Below are 23,166 nucleotides of genomic sequence, written 5' to 3' on the forward strand. Positions count from 1 at the left end.
CTGCACCAATTTACATTCCCACCAACAGTGTACAAGGGTTAAAACTCTAATTTATCTAAGAAGTTCAAATGTCATTAAACAACAACAAAAAAGCAAGTGCTACCTCACCTTTAAATTTTAAAAACATCAAAACAATATGTATATATAAAAAATATGAAATATCGTGACATGAAAAATATGTTGACAACAAATATCTATAGTATTGGTCACTACAGGTATACAAAAGACAACATTCCAAAATAATGTGAACACAGTTTTCCAGAACTGCATGTTATTAAAAAATTATACATTAAGTTAGTTAACTCCTTAAAATGGCTTTCTTAAAAAAATCAATTGCATTCAAGTTTAATATTCAGACTGCCAGAAATCATTCTTTCCATTTCAAAACTGCTAAGCAGAGTGAGTTCTGCTGGGTGTTATCCACCCAGCATGTTTCAGTGCCAGTGTCTACAGTTGTTTGTTTCAGAACCTCTAATTAGCTGCCTTATCTTTTGCAAGGGATTCTTCTGGTGCTAAGTTTTAATTGTCCAAATTAATTGAAATACTGTAGCAATTTCAGATTAACATTTTCAAAATTAACAATGCATAAAATAAAATCACCCATAAATCTGCTTTGTAACAGCAGCCACTAATGAACTCTGCACAACATACCAGATCACATTGCTAATTTGCACTGTTCTACATAGCTAAACTTTAGGAAATAAGTTTCCTCTGTCCAAAGGTTGGCATAAGTAGGGTACACAGAAGATCTCTAGAGGAATGAGGTCTCTGGAGCCAAACACTGCAATTAAGTCCTGGTACTTGCCAGGTGCTGTGTGACCTTGGGTAAATTACTCACCTCTCAGAGCTTTGGTTCCCTCCACTGAAAACTAACAATATCTCCCTCTTAGAGTTTGTAGCAGACAGACTCTAAAATGAACCCCAATAATCCCTGCCTCCTGGTATTCACATGCTTGTTTAATCCCCTCCCCTGAATGTGGGCAAGATCTGTGACTTGCCCCTGGCTAAGAGAAAGGTGATGGGATGTCATTTTCATGACTTTGTCATATAAGACTTAATTTTCCATCCTTCTAGGAGACTCCTTCACCTTCTTGGCTTGTACACTTTGACGAAGCAAGCAGCCATGTTGGGGAGGCCCATGTGAGGACAGCCTCTGGCCAACAGCAAGCTAGGGATTGAACACCTCAGTTTAAGAGACCAAAAGGACCCAAATCCTGCCAAGCTGGGAATGACCTGAGCCTTCAGATGAGACATAGCCCTAGCTAACATCTTGAGTGAGGTCTTATGAGAAACCCTGAAGCAGAGGACCCAGCTAAACCTCACCCAGACTTCTGACCCACAGAAACTGTGAAATAAAAAACATGCTGTTTTAAGCTGCTAAATGTATGGTAACTTGTTACACAGCAATAGAAAATTAATATAGGAGTGTTTAAGTATTAGTAATCACCACCACCACCATCACTTACAGAGCACTTACTATGTGCCAAACCTTGTTGATAAATGCTTTACCTATTATCTCATTTAATCTTCACAATGACAGCAGGAGGTGTTTGCTACTATTACCCCCCATTTTAGAGATGATAAAACAGGTTTACAGGTCCAAGACTGTACAACTAGTTAAGTGGAGGGGCAGGATACAAACCCAGATCTATGCCACTGCACAGTGCTCAGATCTATGCCACTGCACAGTGCTCAGTCTAAACGGCTGTACAGGGCTGCCTCTGATGATCAACAAGTGTCCATGTAAGTGAAAGTGCCTAATACAGTTGGCCCTCCCTATCTGCAGATGTAGAACCCACAGGTAGGGAGAGCCGACTGTACTATGCAATTTTGTGTAAGAGACTGGAGCACCCACAGATTGTGCTATCTGTGGGGGGTTCTCAAACCAATCCCCCGTGGATACCAAGGGGCGACTGTAGAGACAAAACTAGAAAAGATTCTTCCTTCTCCTTCCTTCCCATGATTCCTTTATTGCCACAGAGGCAGGTTATAGTCTAAACTTAATGCCTCAAGGGCTGCAGTCTCTGGCTCTCCGGCACTCTCATCCTGACCCTTCCAGTAGGGAGGGAACATTTCTTCCCACCTGCCTCCACAAAACATGCCGTCTTAGGTCTTCTTTCCCCAGTTCTCTAATTTGATGGACCAATCTACACTAACGTGTACGTAGGTAATAGTGGAACAAAGAATTATCTCCTTATGGAAACAGAGTACCTCTATCTAAAGGAGAATATCACATTGATATTTTAGGTATAAAGACAGGCTTATAGGTATAAAGACAGGGTTATAAGAAGATACTGTGATTCAAGAACACTTTCTTTTTGGTATTCCTGCAAACTAAAGCTGTGAGTAGGGATGAACTTTTTGTCAAGACCCTCCAGTTCCCATTTTAGGTACATTCCTCAGGATTTAACTTGTCTGATACTAGAAAACAATCAAATAGAAGAGCCTACAAATGGAATAAGGCCAAGGTAGAAGAGGTGGAAAACCCAGCCACAGTACGCCCAAGAAGGACAATGTCTAAAACGCATACACTATAACAGATGTACATTATAATCTGCTCAAACCAAGCTGCTCTTCTTTCCTTCCCCCATTCTTTTGTCAGCAAAGCTGTTCTTTCTTACAGAAAACAAATTTCCTGTGAACAGGCTGGGTCAGGCCCTCTCTGCATGCCAGAGGTGGACACAGAAGCCAGGTGGCTCATCATAGTACCCTGCCTGCAATGATGTCCTCAGAGATGAGCAGAGATCTGGGTCAGGCCAGTTAAAGACACCTTGGGATTTTTGTTAGATTTACTGGGGCAAAGGTGTCCAGTTTTCTCTGAGATTGCTAGCTGTGGGGAACTGAGAGTTGCTAGTGGCCAACTTTGCTTCCAAGTGAGATAACCTGCCCGAGGTGCCTGTTGACAGAAAATCAACAGAAAAGAAAGGAAAACTGAGACACAAGGAGAAATGGAACCTGATATCATTTGAGACCCTGGATCTAACTCTGCCTGAAGCCAAACATGCTCCACTTTAGTTACCTAAGTCAGTAAATCCTCCACTCTTCTTAATTTTTTTCCCTTAAATTATAGATCTTCCTCATATGATGGGGTCACATCCCAATAAACCCATTTTAAGTCAAAAATATTGTACGTTGAAAATGCATTTAATACACCTAACCTACCAAACATCAGAGCTTAGCCTAGCCTACCTTAAACATACTCAGAATACTTACATTAGCCTACAGCTGGGCAAAATCATTGAACACAAAGCTTTTTTACAATAAAGAGTTGAATATCTCATGTAATTTATTAAACACTATACTGAAAGTGAAAAATAGAATGGCGGTAAGTATCTTGGTTGTTTACCCAGTGATTGTGTGGCTGACTGGGAGCTGCAGCTCGCTGCTTCTGCCCAGCATCTCTGAGAGCATCATGCCACATATCGTTAGCTGGGAAAGATCAAAATTCAACATTGGAAGTACGGTTCTACCGAATGCATAACGCTTTCACACCATTATTAAAGTCGAAAAATCTTAAGTCAAACCATCTTAAGTCTGTAGTTTTGAAATGGTTTTATGCCACTTGACAAACAAGAGCACACTGGATGATACAGAATTGAGGTCAGAATATCAAACCTAGCAAGAGACTGATAACTTTATTCAAATATCTGTAGCTGTATATAAATGCACTTTTGTACTTGTTAGTACTGATGTACTTGTTAGATACCTCGTCTCCCTGTCCTGTGCCCTTCTTTAGTCCACAATGAGTCTCCTTCATCCTGCCTACCTAGTCAACAACACCATTCATAAGTGACCACACACACTTTGGTGGTTCCTCATACACCACATGCTATTACTGTTGGACATGTTTATGTTTGTATGTCTTATCTCTCCAACAAAATTCCAAGGTCCTCAAAGACAGGGAAGCTTCCATATATTTCTAATATCTCTGCAGAAGAAAGTGAGTCTCAAAAGTTATCTGTAAAGAACAATTTAAAAAAACCGAACAAGCTTTTCTTTTCATTCAAATTAAAAATTTAAAAATCAACTTGAGTTGAATACACAGAAAGGTAAATAATTGCCAGTATGAGTCATTTTGATAGAAATTCCACAAACTATTCCAATGTTCTAATTAATTTGATAAGCATTCTCACTATTTGTGTATAGAACGACTATAAGATTATAAACAGTTATGATACTAAGGATTACTTTATCAGTGTCTGTCCTCTTTCCCGGTATCAGGGTGATATTACTTGTATCAAATATTGTTATTTGAAGCCAATACTTTTGCTTCTACTGGTTCCTCTCATTTACCTCACTTCAGACTATAGTTCTGGAACAAGATTACCTGATTCTCATAAGTTGTTGGCTCATAAGAAATTTGTGAAGTTTCTTTGCCTACTTAGCATTATATGGCATGTTCTTTTGCTTCTGAAATGGGATAGTATTTGACTAGCAGGGCCACAGATATAACAAAGGAAGTCCAGGTCATACCTGACCTTCCAAGTGAGGAATGATTTTTCAATGATAAAAATGTTAAAAGCAGCTCACCAGGTTCAAGACTTCCTTTTCAGAATATTTTTCTAAATATGTAATAAATGCATACTTTTTTTTCTAAGACATAATTACTATAGTAACAGAAATTATAAGTTAAAAGTGCATAAACGATCCAGAAGTGGGTTCAGTATATAGTACTCCAAATGTTTTTTAATTTCAATAATCACATTATTGATGCCATGCTTCCCACCTAAATGCCCCCCTCCACCCCACCCCATGTACGTCTTCAAATATTCACCTTCCCCTCTTTTTCCTACGCCGGAGGTAACAGAGCTGTGTAAAAGACTGGGCTTGGCAAGGCATGGGCAAACCTGCTAGATGACAGCAATAGTGACCCTTTGTGAGCTCAGAATGAGCCTTCAAAGGGAAAAATAAATCCTCCCCAAGCGAAAAAAAGATGTGAGGAAGGGACTGTGATGTACGTTTCAGAAAAATATCATCATGGTAAAGGGAATTAGGAAGGCAGTCCTGAAAATAACTACAAGGGGATCAAATGCCTTAGTGCAAAACCAGTCTTTTTGTCCATAGTTTAATAGAAGCTTGGGAAAATCAGCTATTTTAAAAGCCGGAGCAGGCTCTCCAGCACTCGTGCACAGCTTGGATTTCTCATTTCTCTGCAATGAATCTTAATCACTAAGTTCTATTGTCCCAGTTTTTTCAAGTTCATTCTTTCAATGTGAAATGTATTTTTACAGTTTTACAATTATGCTCCTAATATTTAGATAAGGATTTATGTTTGATGAGAAATTCATTTTAGAGGTGACAGAAAAGACAGAAGTAGGTTTGACTGATTAATACGGAAATATCGTAATCTACAGATACTTTATTACTTATTTACTATAGACAAAAGCTCACTTACTAAAACTTCACGAATATACATTTGTCTCCCTCAAAAAAAAAAAAAAGGAAAAAAGAAAAATGTAGTTTTAGATAAATAATTTTAAAAATCCTGGGTTGCTATTTTTCTCATCAATGTTTTCTATATGACAATTAAAAAGATAAAAGTTCTCTATTGAGCAAATTGGCATTATGTTTAAAAGCAAATCTAAAAGAAATCAACAATTCTGTTTAGATTTGGAATGGGTTTACCAATATTTTGAAATTAAAACATTAAGGAAAACTGTATTAAGTTGTAATTCAATGCAAAAAAACAACATAACAAAAATTTTATTTATATAAATGAAAACGTATATAGACAACTCAGCTTAAAAGCAATCTTAGTCTACATTTGCTTCTCTCTTTTCCAATTCCTTTTGCTTTTTTGCACTTATTACATAATTATATCTTTTTATATGTTTACCAGACTATTCCCTAATTATTTTTATGACACTATACCATACCGTAATGAATCAGAGTATAAAATAGAATATTAAAATATTTTATATGCACACTCATCTACATGCATTTATGCAATCAAGACTTTGTGCCTGTATCTACTCCTTCCTTAGGCAGAATATAAACTGTGGAGGGGGGCCATGTTTTATAATTAATGACATAGCTGGTGCTTATTGTTGTATAAGATACGAAGTTGGTAATGAAAAAAAGTTGTCTTGAATTCCTTTCTTCATACAGGAACAGATAGGAATGGCATTGTCTACCAATCCTATCCACCTGAAAGAGAAAGTGACCATCTTTGAAGATGTCTCTTCTAAGAAACAGTAAGACATCTCCTCAGTGAACAAGAAAAAACACTGTTTCTAAGCCACATTTTTCTCTTCATAATCAAGAGTTCAAAAATGAACACATGCGATGCAAGAGCTCTCAGAAAGAACTCTGCTCACTTACTATTCAAGGTTATCACAAATCACATGAGTAACGTAAGATCAGAAGGAAAATGAGATACCTAAACATTTCCCATCTACTCCATCTAATCTTTAGGTAGTGCAACACAGAACAACGGCCTGGATTTTTTAAAAGCTAGCGACCGTGGACTTAAATATGAGATGCTATGAGTTCCACAAATATGAGATAATTTTGCAATAGTCTAAAAACACAGGGTTGATTAAAAGAACACATATGCTGGTATATAGATTTGCCACATGCAAACTAAAATAAATCTTGTATCTTCTCTACTCAGACAGAAGAAAACTTTTAAAGCTCAGTATTAAAATTTAATTGGTAACTTTGACCTTGGGTTCCACTTTAGGTGAAATATATTACACCAGTGCTCAGATTTTCTTGAGATTTATGATCTCCTGTTCTTGAAAAAGGCCTAGCATCTCCGTGTTCCTGAAATAATTGATCTGTCTCTTACAAGTGTTATTTTCCTGAAACCAACATCTGTCTCAGGAAGAAAAGTACAAACTGATGAAAATACCCTGCTATATTTAAAAAATCCAAAAGAGCTACCAGAATTTGCATCTAACACATTACTATTACTATATTTATAAAAGCAGTCAAGATCATAAATTGATAAATTTCTTAGCACATAATAGAAGACAAGAAAAAGTCAACTAAACTGCAAAGCTATTTGTAAATATTATCTATAAAGATTAACTACAATTATTAATAAAAAGTAGAAGTTTTAAATATGCAAATAAGACACAGTGTAAACCTCACATCTTTCGTGGTTTGAACTGAACTCCACAATATTTGCTTTTAACCTTGGGAGTTTTTCTTTCTTTGTTTCTTTATTGTAGTCACAAACACTACTAACTTCACCAAAAAACTCTCAACCACCACTGTTGATTGTGTCTCTTCTTAAAGATAAGCAAAATATCATGGAAGCCATCAGGTAAGTAGGGAACAACAGCAAGTCTGAAAATGACTGTGATAATGTAACTTCTAGTTTCACCTAGAATTCAACATAAAATTCTGAGTTTCTTTGCAAAGAAATAATTGGCAAATACTTTTGATTCTCCTACACATGACAAAACGTCCAATATTTAATATGCTCTACCACAAAGTAATTATTATAATAATTGCCACCTCTTAGCATTTACTACATACTTGGCACTGTTATAAGTACTTTTCATGTATTAACTCATGTAATGCTCAAAACAACTTTGTAAGGTAGCTACTATTATTAATCTCCTTTTACAAATGAGGAAACTACAGAGAGGAAGCAAATTGCCAAAGGTCAACAGCAAGTAAACAGCTAAGTTGGGTCCTCAGCCTAGGCAATGTGGCTCAGAGCCATGCTTCCCACCACTGGACTATTCCATATTCCTTGAGTATACTGGTCCACTTTATCAGCAGGAGGAATTTAAAAAGCAAGAGAGTCAGTGCATGCAGAATAAGTATATAGCCATTCATTAATTCATTTAACAAATATTTATTAAGCACCAACTGAAACCGTATGAAAGTCCCTGTGTCCATGTCCTTTGAAGTAAAAGGCTTTTGCTTTAATTTCCCAGGCCTCCCTTGAGTCTCAAAAGGCTGGCTCAAGAGTTAATGATTGGGAAATGTGAAGATGATGGAGAAACAAAGAATAGCTGTTGGGCTGGGGAACTGGTAACAATTTAGACTATAAATCCACCACATGGCAGAATCACGGAACTCACAGTTCCCTGAAAGATACAGAAAAGTCCTGACACACATTCCTAAGTTGTTTTTACAGGGAGCAGACCCCCTCCAGATGAAAACTGCTGATCACAAAAATGTACACCCTAGACTGGTTGAAACCAGAAAGCTGATGATGCTTGAAATTTCACCCTGATGCCAACCAATCCAAGAATTGTGCAGGAGCTGATCACACACCTTGTAGTTCCCTCCCTGAAAGTCTTTTGAGCATGAGCTGCCCATTCTCCTCCGTTGGTGCCCTGCAATAATTGTTGTACTTTCCTTCACCACAACCTGGTGTCAGTAGATTGGCTTCACTGCCCGAGGATGAGTGGACCTAAGTTTGGTTCAGTAATACTACTACCCAAAGAACTATGCATTAAGTTCCTTTCCAGAACAAAAGGTCTATGGAGAAGATATGTAATTTACTTTGGACATGGCTCTGAAATTTGGACCTGGTGAAGTGGTTACATCTGACCTCCCAAATTCTTTAACCACTTTTTTTCTACAAGCCACTCTAAGTGAGGCCCTGGAAAGTAGTCAGTGTGTTAACACTTGGAAAAGACAGCTAAAATACCTAAAAGAGAAAAGATTAAAGGACCTTTCATAGTAAAAACACTGATAGCAAATAATGCTCCTTGGAAGCAGTGTGTCCATGCTTAGGAGGTCTCAGTTTTAATGATCCCTTCTTTAAATATCCTGGGGTGAAACTTCTCCCACACAACTGTGAAAATCTTAACAATAGTTACATCAGGATCAACTCAGAGTAAGACAGTCATCAAGCTAGAGTTAACTTTGAGCAAAAAAAGCTTTGCAACTTGCCAATAGAAAGTAATAAACAAAAATTAACAGAAAGAAGCAAAGATAAAAAAGACAACCAACTCAAAACACATAATTCAAGCCTAACATCAAAAGACACTCTAGACAGACGGGCGCGAGCCGCGGCTGAAAGCGCGGAGTACAGAAACGGGCATGGGACCCTGGGGCTGCGGCTGCCGCCGCCAAGAGGCCTGTGTGCGAGCACAGGTCACTGTCCACGCCCCCCTTCCGGGGAGCCTGTGCAGCCCGTCACTGCCGGGGTCCCGGGATCCAGGGATGGCTTCCCTGGGAGAACGCACGGCGCGCCTCGGGCTGGTGCAACGTCACGCAAGCCTCTACCGCTGCAGGCTAGTCGTGCACTCCGTACCCCTCCCTCCCCCCCGGCCTGAGTGAGCCAGAGTCCCCGAAGCGGCTGCTCCTTTAACCCTGTCCTGTCTGAGCGAAGAACAGACGCCCTCCGGCGACCTACACGCAGAGGCAGGGCCAAATCCAAAGCTGAGACCCGGGAGCTGTGAGAACAAAGAAGAGAAGGGGAAACCTCTCCCAGCAGCCTCAGAAGCAGCAGATTAAAGCTCCACAATCAACTTGATGTACCCTGCATCTGTGGAATACATGAATAGACAACAAATCATCCCAAATTGAGGAGCCAGGAGTCAGTGCTGTGCCTCTGAGGTGGGAGAGCCAACTTCAGGACACTGGTCCACAAGACACCTCCCAGCTCCACATAATATCCAACAGCGAAAATCTTCCAGAGATCTCCATCTCAACACCAGCACCCAGTTTCACTCAACGACCAGCAAGCTACAGTGCTGGACATCCTATGCCAAACAACTAGCAAGACAGGAACACAACGCCACCCATTAGCATAGAGGTGGCCTAAAATCATAAAAAGTCCACAGACACCCCAAAACACACCACCAGACGTGGACCTGCCCACCAGAAAGACAAGATCCAGCCTCACCCACCAGAACACAGGCACTAGTCCCCTCCACCAGGAAGCCTACACAGCCCACTAAACCAAGCTTAGCCACTGGGGACAGACACCAAAAACAAGGGGAACTACGAACCTGCAGCCTGCAAAAAGCAGACCCCAAACACAGTAAGATAAGAAACATGAGAAGACAGAAAACCACACAGCAGGAGAAGGAGCAAGATAAAAACCCACCAGACCTAACAAATGAAGAGGTAATAGGCAGTCTACCTGAAAAAGAATTCAGAATAATGATAGTAAAGATGATCGAAGATTCTATTTCCAAGATCCAAAATCTTGGAAATAGAATAGACAAAATGCAAGAAACAGTTAACAAGGACCTAGAAGAACTAAAGAGGAATCAAGCATCGATTAAAACACAATAAATGAAATGAAAAATACTCTAGATGGGATCAATAGCAGAATAACTGAGGCAGAAGAACGGATAAGTGAGGTGGAAGATAAAATAGTGGAAATGACTGATGCAGAGCAAAATAAAGAAAAAAGAATGAAAAGAACAGAGGACAGTCTCAGAGACCTCTGGGACAACATTAAACACACCAACATTCGAATTATAGGGGTTCCAGAAGAAGAAGAGAAAAAGAAAGGGACAGAGAAAATATTTGAAGACATTATAGTTGAAAACTTCCCTAATATGGGAAAGGAAATAGTTAATCAAGTCCAGGAGGCACAGAGAGTCCCATACAGAATAAATCCAAGGAGAAATATGCCAAGACACATATTAATCAAACTGTCAAAAATTAAACACAAAGAAATTATATTAAAAGCAGCAAGGCAAGAACAACAAATAACACACAAGGGAATCCCCATCAGGATAACAGCTGATCTCTCAGCAGAAACTCTACAAGCCAGAAGGGAGTGGCAGGACATAATTAAAGTGATGGAGGAGAGAAACCTGCAACCAAGATTACTCTACCCAGCAAGGATCTCATTCAGATTTGATGGAGAAATTAAAACGTTTATAGACAAGCAAAAGCTGAGAGAGTTCAGCACCACCAAACCAGCTTTACAACAAATGCTAAAGGAACTTCTCTAGGCAAGAAACACAACAGAAGGAAAAGACCTACAATAATGAACCCAAAACAATTCAGAAAATGGGAATAGGAACATACATATCGATAATTACCTTAAATGTAAATGGACTAAATGCTCCCACCAAAAGACACAGATTGGCTGAATGGATACAAAAACAAGACCCATATATATGCTGTCTACAAGAGACCCACTTCAGACCTGGAGACACATACAGACTGAAAGTAAGGGGATGGAAAAAGATATTCCATGAAAAGGGAAACCAAAAGAAAGCTGGAGTAGCAATTCTCATATCAGACAAAATGGACTTTAAAATAAAGACTACTAGAAGAGACAAAGAAGGACACTACATAATGATCAAGGGATCGATCCAAGAAGAAGATATAACAATTGTAAATATTTATGCACCCAACATAGGAGCACCTCAATACATAAGGCAAATACTAACAGCCATAAAAGGAGAAATCGACAGTAACACAATCATAGTAGGGGAGTTTACCACCCCACTTTCACCAATGGACAGATCCTCCAAAATGAAAATAAATAAGGAAACACAAGCTTTAAATGATACATTAAACAAGATGGACTTAATTGATATTTATAGGACATTCCATCCAAAAACAACAGAATACACATTTTTCTCAAGTGTTCATGGAACATTCTCCAGGATAGATCATATCTTGGGTCACAAATCAAGCCTTGGTAAATTTAAGAAAATTGAAATTGTATCAAGTATCTTTTCCGACCACAATGCTATGAGACTAGATATCAATAACAGGAAAAGAGCTGTAAAAAATACAAACACATGGAGGCTAAAGAATACACTACTTAATAACGAAGTGATCACTGAAGAAATCAAAGAGGAAATTAAAAAATACCTAGAAACAAATGACAATGGAGACACGACGACCCAAAATCTATGGGATGCAGCAAAAGCAGTTCTAAGAGGGAAGTTTATAGCAATACAATCCCACCTTAAGAAACAGGAAACATCTCGAATAAACAACCTAACCTTGCACCTAAAGCAATTAGAGAAAGAAGAACAAAAACATCCCAAAGTTAGCAGAAGGAAAGAAATAATAAAAATCAGATCAGAAATAAATGAAAAAGAAATGAAGGAAACAATAGAAAGATCAATAAAACTAAAAGCTGGTTCTTTGAGAAGATAAACAAAATTGATAAACCATTAGCCAGACTCATCAAGAAAAAAAGGGAGAAGACTCAAGTCAATAGAATTAGAAATGAAAAAGGAGAAGTAACAACGGACACTGCAGAAATACAAAAGATCATGAGAGATTACTACAAGCAACTCTATGCCAATAAAATGGACAACCTGGAAGAACTGGACAAATTCTTAGAAATGCACAACCTGCCAAGACTGAATCAGGAACAAATAGAACATATGAATAGACCAATCACAAGCACTGAAATTGAAACTGTGATAAAAAATCTTCCAACAAACAAAAGCCCAGGACCAGATGGATTCACAGGCGAATTCTATCAAACATTTAGAGAAGAGCTAACACCTATCCTTCTCAAACTCTTCCAAAATATAGCAGAGGGAGGAACACTCCCAAACTCATTCTACGAGGCCACCATCACCTTGATACCAAAACCAGACAAGGATGTCACAAAGAAAGAAAACTACAGGCCAATATCACTGATGAACATAGATGCAAAAATCCTCAACAAAATACTAGCAAACAGAATCCAACAGCACATTAAAAGGATCATACACCATGATCAAGTGGGCTTTATTCCAGATATGCAAGGATTATTCAATATATGCAAATCAATCAACGTGATACACCATATCAACAAATTGAAGGAGAAAAACCATATGATCATCTCAATAGATGCAGAGAAAGCTTTCGACAAAATTCAACACCCATTTATGATAAAAACCCTGCAGAAAGTAGGCATAGAGGGAACTTTCCTCAACATAATAAAGGCCATATATGACAAACCCACAGCCAGCATCGTCCTCAATGGTGAAAAACTGAAACCATTTCCACTAAGATCAGGAACAAGACAAGGTTGCCCACTCTCACCACTCTTATTCAACATAGTTTTGGAAGTTTTAGCCACAGCAATCAGAGAAGAAAAGGAAATAAAAGGAATCCAAATCGGAAAAGAAGAAGTAAAGCTGTCACTGTTTGCAGGTGACATGATACTATACACAGAGAATCCTAAAGATGCTACCAGAAAAGTACTAGAGCTAATCAATGAATTTGGTAAAGTAGCAGGATACAAAATTAATGCACAGAAATCTCTGGCATTCCTATATACTAATGATGAAAAATCTGAAAGTGAAATCAAGGAAACACTCCCATTTACCATTGCAACAAAAAGAATAAAATACCTACGAATAAACCTACCTAAGGAGACAAAAGACCTGTATGCAGAAAATTATAAGACACTGATGAAAGAAATTAAAGATGATACAAATAGATGGAGAGATGTACCATGTTCTTGGATTGGAAGAATCAACATTGTGAAAATGACTCTACTACCCAAAGCAATCTACAGATTCAATGCAATCCCTATCAAACTACCACTGGCATTTTTCACAGAACTAGAACAAAAAATTTCACAATTTGTATGGAAACACAAAAGACCCCGAATAGCCAAAGCAATCTTGAGAATGAAAAATGGAGCTGGAGGAATCAGGCTCCCTGACTTCAGACTGTACTACAAAGCTACAGTAATCAAGACAGTGTGGTACTGGCACAAAAACAGAAAGATAGATCAATGGAACAGGATAGAAAGCCCAGAGATAAACCCACGCACATATGGTCACCTTATCTTTGATAAAGGAGGCAGGAATGTACAGTGGAGAAAGGACAGTCTCTTCGATAAGTGGTGCTGGGAAAACTGGACAGGGACATGTAAAAGTATGAGATTAGATCACTCCCTAACACCATACACAAAAATAAGCTCAAAATGGATTAAAGACCTAAATGTAAGGCCAGACACTATCAAACTCTTAGAGGAAAACATAGGCAGAACACTCTATGACATAAATCACAGCAAGATCCTTTTTGACCCACCTCCTAGAGAAATGGAAATAAAGACAAAAATAAACACATGGGACCTAATGAAACTTCAAAGCTTTTGCACAGCAAAGGAAACCATAAATAACACCAAAAGACAACCCTCAGAATGGGAGAAAATATTTGCAAATGAAGCAACTGACAAAGGATTAATCTCCAAAATTTATAAGCAGCTCATGCAGCTCAATAACAAAAAAACAAACAACCCAATCCAAAAATGGGCAGAAGACCTAAATAGACATTTCTCTACAGAAGATATACAGATTGCCAACAAACACATGAAAGGATGCTCAACATCTTTACTCATTAGAGAAATGCATATCAAAACTACAATGAGATATCATCTCACACCAGTCAGAATGGCCATCATCAAAAAATCTAGAAACAATAAATGCTGTAGAGGGTGTGGAAAAAAGGGAACACTCTTGCACTGCTGGTGGGAATGTGAATTGGTACAGCCACTATGGAGAACAGTATGGAGGTTCCTTAAAAAACTACAAATAGAACTACCATATGACCCAGCAATCCCACTACTGGGCATATACCCTGACAAAACCATAATTCAAAAAGAGTCATGTACCAAAATGTTCATAGCAGCCCTATTTACAATATCCTGGAGATGGAAACAACCTAAGTGTCCATCATCGGATGAATGGATAAAGAAGATGTGGCACATATATACAATGGAATATTACTCAGCCATAAAAAGAAACAAAATTGACCTATTTGTAATGAGATGGATTGACCTAGAGTCTGTCATACAGAGTGAAGTAAGTCAGAAAGAGAAAGACAAATACTGTATGCTGACACATATATATGGAATTTAAGAAAAAAAAATGTCATGAAGAACATGGGGTAAGACAGGAATAAAGACCCAGACCTACTAGAGAATGGACTTGAGGAAATGGGGAGGGGGAAGGGTAAGCTGTGACAAAGCGAAAGAGCGGCATGGACATATATACACTACCAAACTTAAGGTAGATAGCTAGTGGGAAGCAGCCGCGTAGCACAGGGAAATCAGCTCGGTGCTTTGTGACCGCCTGGAGGGGTGGGATAGGGAGGGTGGGAGGGAGACGCAAAAGGGAGGGGATATGGGAACACAGGTATATGCATAACTGATTAAATTTGTTATAAAAAATAATAAATAAAATAAAATAAAAAATAAAATAAATAAATTTTTAAAAAAGACACTCTACAGGGAGAAATGATTATTACATTAGGATCTACAACAGGCAAGATCATCAACTATTTGTTTTCTTTTCAAAAGTGTGGAAAAATGAGAAAACACATATGTATTTACTATACCTAATGGAAAGCTATGTGTGTGAGTGTGTATATATATATATATATATATATATATATATATATATATATATATATACACACACAGCTATGTATATTATATATAATGCATATATTTTTTCCCCAAACATAACATATGGCACTACTTCTTTTGTATTTATAAGTTTATTCTTCATGAAGTTCTAAAAACTTTGGACAAATATAAATACCAGAGAGTTATATCTATAGAAAGCCATCACCTTTAGGATAAAGGAAGATAAACTATTTTATAATTGGTCCACTTTGCCATATTTATAATCTGTGAATTCATTTACCTCCCTTTAAATAATCTAAGGGCTCCTAAAAATTCTGGCTATAATGTACATAGTTAAAAATCAAATGTTTTCCTACTGACACACTGCATATATAGAAATGCATTTCCTTGGGGGAAAAAAGATTAAATGAAAATGCCCATAGAAGAAAGAGAAAATATTTTAAAATAATAGTTATAAAGTTTAGGTAATTTTCAGAAACAGAAATACTCTAACTCATACAAAATAACGAAAAAATATTATGTTCACAGTCATACACTCCTACTAAATAGAACAGTAGAAGTCACTTTTAAATATTATTGTAGAGTTTTCTGCAAAGGGTATCGTCTTGGGAAAGTCAGACACAATAAAAAAGTAAACCAGAACCCCTAATTTTTTTAATGGCCTTAATTTTGTTCTGTACTTAAAAGATTTAAACTGATCTCAGGACACAAGTGAGGCAATTTCTAGCCAGAGGCAACAAAGCTCCCATAAATCTTTTCAAACAGCTCATAAACTGGCATGGCTACCAGGAGTGTGGTTTCAGTGAAAAGCTATAATGCTTTGGAAGCTAAACTTTACAACTAGGTGAACACTGTTTATGATGAGAAAACAAAACGCATAATCCAGATTATTTTCCAGCAAGACTACTCTATATTTCATGTTCTACTTGATTTATTATTAAGTTCATATATTTGGAATCCTTTAGCCATGAATATCTTTTACTGACAATAATATGACCATATACACGACAAATCTTTGGTAATTAAACTATGGAAGGCATTGCTTAATGGACGAAAAATAATGAGATGAAAATAATGACAGGGTCAACCTCGTGATATTAAACAGGAAGCAACTGAATGCTCTCTGCAGACAAAGAATTGGTCTCTGGAGAGGACACTTGTTCACAAAGTCCTTAAACTCATTCTTGTATTATAAAATAATATAGATATAGGATAAAGAAAAGTATTTTCCCAAATGGGGAGGGTACCAAAGTTGTCTGGTTTATGACCTCCCCCCACGCCCTCAGAACATGCTTATTTTTTAAGTGCTGGTTGATTCTTTTCCAGGTTTGGGAGGGAGCAGGGAAAGGGTGTTGGATATGTTAGCATTAACCAGGCACCCTGAGGCTGTTCAGTAAGCAAATAACCAGCTCAACTGCTGACTGCGGAAAGACTGTGGTACTGATGGTTACTCATCACATGACCCTGTCTTAGGTAAATGATTTACACAGTAGACGGTCGCCTCCTGGTCACACATTATATACCAAACTGTGAGGAACAGAGGCCAACAATCTGTCTGACTTTCTACAGCAATTCCCATATACTTTCATAATCACTTAACTGAAAAAATGATTATAGATGTTTAATCACACACCTGGATCCACCTGTCTGGCCGTTCTTCGGAGTCCATTGGTCCGTTTCTGTACCGAAAGGTAAAACAAAGAACAACAAAGATTTCGTGTTATCAAATTGTATTATTTTGTGACACTTTGGAAGTCCAATGAATGTTGCACTTTTTCCATTTAACACTACGACATTTAAAATAGATAACCAACAAGGACCTACTGTATAGCACAGGGAACTCTGCTTAATACTCTGTAATGAGTTGCATGGGAAAAGAATATAAAAAAGAGTGGATACGTGTATATGTATAACTGATTCACTTTGCTGTACAGCAGAAACTAACGCAACATTGTAAATCAACTACACTCCAAAAAAAAATTTTTTTAAAGTATGACTAAATTTGATCAAAACACTTGGTTCCAAGGTTTCTTTTTATAATTTTTGTTTCTCTAATAAGTCTTCCACTTGAACAACACTGCATTTGATAAATCATTGATACAGCACTATGGGAAAGAAATATCTTTTCATTCACCATCTCTGGGGATTTTGACGCATTTTTTAAGTCATAATGACTATAGGAATTATGAAAACAAAGCCCAGGTAGCCATTTTTGCTTAGAAAATGCTCCCAACAAAGAGTTTTGACCTCCAAAACTCTAACGCAGCTATTTTTGAGGCCTGACAGACCAGGGACTGGAGAAAGTATACAACCTCCAAACAAAGATCTCAAGCGCTGATTTTAGCAAACACTTAAATGAGAATGGTGTTTTCATTATGGATCAGTGATATCTGAATATTTTAAGAAACAAAACAGCCATGCAGCTTGTGAACCATGAAAGTAAATTCTTATTATAGAAAAGGAATCCATATGAAAAATTGTGCATTACAAAAATTATAGATAAGATGCAAAACAAAAGAGGTTTTAAATCTTTGAAAATGCCTGTTTATACATTCGATTTCACAAGCATTAAATTCATTCCTACCTAATAACTATGGTAATCTAATTAATAAGAACTTGATTTTCACTTTTTGTTATATAACTGGATGAAATGCTCAGTCTATAACTACCATATAATTCAGATATTCACAAAAGCAATTCACTTTCTACATGTGTTGGGGTTTGTGCCTGTGTGTGGAGACTTGGTTTCATTCAGAGCAGACTTGGCTTTGCCAAGCACACATTAGCCATGGGTTTTTCTTAGGGTTCTTCCTGTTGTTTTTATTCATAAGTTAAATGGGCCTCAAAGCAGACATCAGGGTTCTCAGGTAAAAGCAAATTGGAGAATTATTAAAAATATAAATTTTGTTTTTAACCCAACTACTTTAAAAATGGATTTGTGAAGGCCTAATATGATCATTAAATCAGCATTGAAGCTATACTGAACAAGGTGGATGGCTATACTGAAAAAAAAAAACTAGTATAAAGAGAGCGTTGTGAGTGAGGAGAAGAAAATATCACACTGGGCTTCTTAACAGCCAAGCCCAAAATGGGGAAGCATGATGAGTTATAGGTTCATATCCAATAACATGGAAGAAAACTGCTTTCCAAAAAATATCTTTTTTGTCTAAAATTTTATAAAATTTTTGGAGCTCTCTACATAAATGACAATATTTTCAACAAGAAAATATATAATGATGGATGTCTTGTGGCTATTTACCTCCTGCCTTTTCCTCCACCTTCTTAATGTACAACAGAAGCTGTTTTTCTACTACTCTAACTCCTCTTACTATCAAAGTGCTTGGAAGGCAAGAAAGAATTCAAACTTTGGGTCTTATTCCTACTAGCCCTAACCTAGTACTATTTAAAAACTATTAACCTAGAAAGTGAAAAAGAGCATTTCACTTCAAGGGCAACTCTATATGACCCTGAAGTTAGGATTAAAATAGGGAACATGGTGCAATTATTAAGAGTATGGGGCCTCCCTGGTGGCGCAAGTGGTTGAGAGTCCGCCTGCCGATGCAGGGGATACGGGTTCGTGCCCCGGTCTGGGAGGATCCCATATGCCGCGGAGCGGCTGGGCCCGTGAGCCATGGCCGCTGAGCCTGCGCGTCCGGAGCCTGTGCTCCGCAACGGGGGAGGCCACAACAGTGAGAGGCCCGCATACCGCAAAAAAAAAAAAAAAAAAAAAAAAGAGTATGGATTCTATAATCTGACTGCATAAATTCAAATTCAGACCCTCCCTGTCACTTGACACCTGTTTGGGAGCAAATTAGTTAAAGTCTCTATGCCTGTTTTTTCATCTATAAAATGGGGATAATAACAGCACCTATTTCATAGCATTTGTGGTGAGAGTTAAATGAGTTAATTTATGTTAAATGCTTGGAACAGTTCCTGACACATAGTGAGGATTATTAAGTGATAGCTTATTATTATTATTGATATCATTGTCATTATTATTCATTTCATGATATTTTGAATGTTTAAACTCAGGTAAATGGTAAATTTTGCTACTAAAGTATGACGCTACTATTTATAATTTAGGTTTTTCCTCCTGAAAGTCATTGCAAATCAGTGATCCTGAAAACAAACATTTCTACAGGAAGAGTAGGCAGTGGAACAAACTATGATCTGGTGCATTTTAAAAAAGAGAGAAGCTACTTAGACCAAGTACATTGGAGAGCTTGAGATTTATTATACTTTAAAAGCACCTAAAAAGTATTGTATATTGTAAAAAATTTGGAAATGTTTAGCAGAACATATTTAAACAATTTTAAATTACAAATTTCAACTGTCATTTTATCGTATCTTATCCAACATACTCCTCTCCCCCACCTATATTCTCAAAAGCCTGGGATAGAGCTGGACAAGATGCTGTCCCTAGCAGGGACACATCCAGTTGCTACCCCTGGGAGCTCTCAGTTACAGCCCCATGAGATCGGACAATCAGTCTTCAGCACATTCTCAGCTTCTTTGATCTACGGAGAAGTAGGGGATGGGTGGGTGGGGACAACCAACCAACCTGATTTTATTTCTTGCTTCATTACCTATTACCTTGTCTTTCTCTAAAAGAAATGCCTTTATCGTCCAAGAATCTCTCTTCTTGCCTCTTTTAGGAGAAACCTAATTCCCTCTGTTGATTTTACCAACACAACAAGCAAAGTTTCATTTGCTATATGAAACTGGCTTTGGTTCCTCTACCTATTTTAAAAGCAGAAAAACCTACATTAAGGAATAGATTTGAAGTAGATATATATTAAATAGATATGTGATGATAACCTTGCTTCCTGGAGCTAGAAGTGGCTTCTGAAGGTCCACTCCAGAAAGGGAGGCAAGATGAACATCCCAGGTTAGGGAGGCCCAGGGTGATCCTGTGGCTATAGAGAACTGACCTACCTTGAGAATGAAGTGTGAAATTAAAAATTCACAATCATGGCCATTGAAAGGGGAATAGAAGAGGACTACGAATTGGTACATGGAGAAAAAGAAGACCTCCAAGAGAGGGGGGAAAAATCACAGAGCTTACAAAAGGCCTTCATTGGTACTTCTGGGAAGACTCCTAAACATCATATAAGCATCTGCCTCAGAGAGTGAATACACCTTCCACAAAGTCTTGGTGGGGAGGTATGGAGTGAAAGATGTTTCTTAACATTCTTTTGCTATACTTCTCCCTTATGCTAAGCTAAAGTTTCCAAATAGGTTGGCCAGTATAAGATTTTACTATAATTATCCAGCCAAAGTAGAGATTATTAGCAGAATCACACATTAAATAAAAATTACACTTTGTGTAATCAAAAGTTAAGCAAGTCACTGAAGCAAGTCACTAAAATACTGATGCTGCATTTAAAAAAAATCAATGTGAAAATTAATTCCTTTCAGAATAGGCTTATGTGTAATTTTTAAGAGTATAAAATGCCTGGAGAGAATTATTTTGTATCAGTGTGAAAATTATTAACCACTTCTTATTAGCACACTTTCTGTCTGTAAATACGCCCAGTTCTCATTGTTTAAATAAAATCAAGTGAAATCATCTTGCCCAGGGCAGGGGTGGGGGGATACATGTATACCTTTATCTAAGAGGGTAAAGGTAAAGGTAAAGTAAAATTGAGTTAAAGTTCAAAGCTCTACGAGGAAATCTGTCTCAATTATCTAATAACAGTGTGAGAGTAAGAGAAAGAAGGCTACTTTCCAAGATCTTCATTGACACTGCTGGAAGAATCCTTACAGTCTTGATGAAAAATCTTACCTATTGACTAAACACTAAAAACAAGTTTATGTTCATTTATTTTAGCCCTAGCAGAACTCGCATGACCTATCTTTTAAATACTATTATCCTGTTATGCATTCCTTGAGCTAGATTCTAAAGTCTAAAATATAGTCAACTGATAACATTTAAAGGGTGCATGTGAATTTCCTCACATCACATTCTTGATACCCTGTATGTACAAATTATATGCTTATGCAAAAAAGTAAAAACAGTTACCTCTTGTTTGACATCTTGCTGTACTTTTCATTATTTTTACCAACTATATAAATGCCAGCCTATTAAAAACATACTAATACTATACTACTCTTAATGAGATATAATTGTCATGTGCTAAAATAATTTGACATAGAATGCTTTTTGTCATTCTTTTATTCTGAAATTCTCAGATTACTATATTTCTGGTTCATATAACTAATCACAGACATTTTACATTTTAATTTTCTTTGCTATGATTTTTTTGGGAGGTCAGGTAAGAAATGTACTATTTTTGGTTGACAGCCAAGGTACTGGTTGCCTGTAATCTGCTATATTTTTCATTCTTTCATATTTTCTTAAAAGAGCTTTATTCTGAGAGGTGACAGGGATCTCGTACTTCTAAGCCATTAGACCTCAGACTCTGTGTGAAACCAAAAGGAAATGTTATCAGATTTTGATTTCATCAATAAGACATGATATGAATCACATTTGTGCTCAAATGGAAAACTGGAAGAAACACATAACCACATCCTTAGATGAAGAACCTTAGAACTTTTTAGTACTAGCGAATGTTGGGCAGTGTCAATGTTTCATGATAGGGGACAGGTCTACTGACTTCCTGGGATGAGGGCCACCCTTCCTTCTGTCCTAGCAGGATCAAAGAGATCCATTCCAAGAGAATGCCTTCAGATGCATTAAGTTTTTATTTTTAATTACTTTTAAATTTTAATTAAAACATTAAAGTAACAAATAGGAAAACACATTTGCTGGAACAACTTTAGATGGTATAACGAGGCAGGAAGTCTGCTTGAACTTACAGTTGAGAGACTGAAAGTGATGTAGTGTATCATTTATTTTATTTATAAATTTTATAAAAGTGAATTTCTGTTGATTTGGTTATGTATTAAGTTTTATAAGCCTCAGGGTTTGTGGAATTCTGTAGCTGGGAACTAGGGAAAGGTACCCCCATATTAGTACCACAACACTGCTACAATATTTATTTGAAATTTACCTGAATAAGTGAGTACCTAAGATTCTGAAATGTCCCATCTCACACACATTCTGAGATGAAATATTCACATTTTTCCTCTACCTAAGATCTTCAGATGGTATCTGAAAATTCCTCTGATTTACCCTGTGCATTTCACTCACAAGCACTTGATTGCTCACTCTAGCTCTGTTTCTATCCATTTTAAAAGGCACATTTAACATTCTAGGAGTTCGAGCCTGCTTAAGTTAGCAAATAATTTGAAATGCAAAAGTTATACAAAAAAAATGTAAATGTTAACCTTACCTCCGATGGTTTGAGCGTCGCTTGTTCTGAAACAAATGTAAAAATTGGCATTGTCAGTTATTTTGTTTGGTTAGCAACCTTAACTTGTTCTCTGCAGCTTGGTAAAACACTACTGCTTTGTTTTCCTAACATATCTGTAATATATTTCCAGGGTCCCTCAGGCAGGACTAGTAATTGTTTTGCAACCGGGTTCTCTTGCCTTATTGGCTTGTCAGGAAAGTGACTCATAGTACTAAATGACTTCTAGGTTATGCTTAACTTTTTCAATTGTTTATTAAGCAATTTCAACCCAACCACATAAAGCTCCTTGAAACAGGGACTTGCACTAAGTTTATGTGCAAAAGAGAAAGCTAGGTGGGAACCTTTCTTTCAACACACCCAGTTTTAAGAATTAAACAAAAATAATTTACAAATGTAGTACACTGACTATAACAATTGCACACTTAACACATACAATTTGCACATGAATTTTTCTGCATTAAGGGGCTATTATTGCTTTTGGTTTTAATTTGGGGGAAATACAGTTTGATTTAAAGATGGAAATTAAAAAAGGACAGGATTCAATTCTAATGCTAATTTTCCTTTCATCTCAGTGTACCTGTC

The 23,166-nt window shown here is 37.2% G+C and overlaps 1 protein-coding gene across 1 annotated transcript in view; it reads right to left on the reverse strand.

The window, feature by feature from the left end:
- Window positions 1-23,166, reverse strand: part of VAV3 (vav guanine nucleotide exchange factor 3) — a 405,871-nt gene that overhangs the window by 110,499 nt on the left and 272,206 nt on the right. Inside the window, exons 18-19 of the mRNA XM_060085957.1 lie at window positions 22,564-22,589; window positions 16,902-16,947 (exon numbers count right to left, since the gene is read on the reverse strand). Of these exons, the coding sequence (XP_059941940.1) occupies window positions 16,902-16,947; window positions 22,564-22,589 (72 nt within the window). The remainder of the gene's footprint in view (window positions 1-16,901; window positions 16,948-22,563; window positions 22,590-23,166) is intronic.

This window comes from Mesoplodon densirostris, chromosome 2 (genome assembly GCF_025265405.1).
Source record: "Mesoplodon densirostris isolate mMesDen1 chromosome 2, mMesDen1 primary haplotype, whole genome shotgun sequence".
NCBI lineage: Eukaryota > Metazoa > Chordata > Mammalia > Artiodactyla > Ziphiidae > Mesoplodon > Mesoplodon densirostris.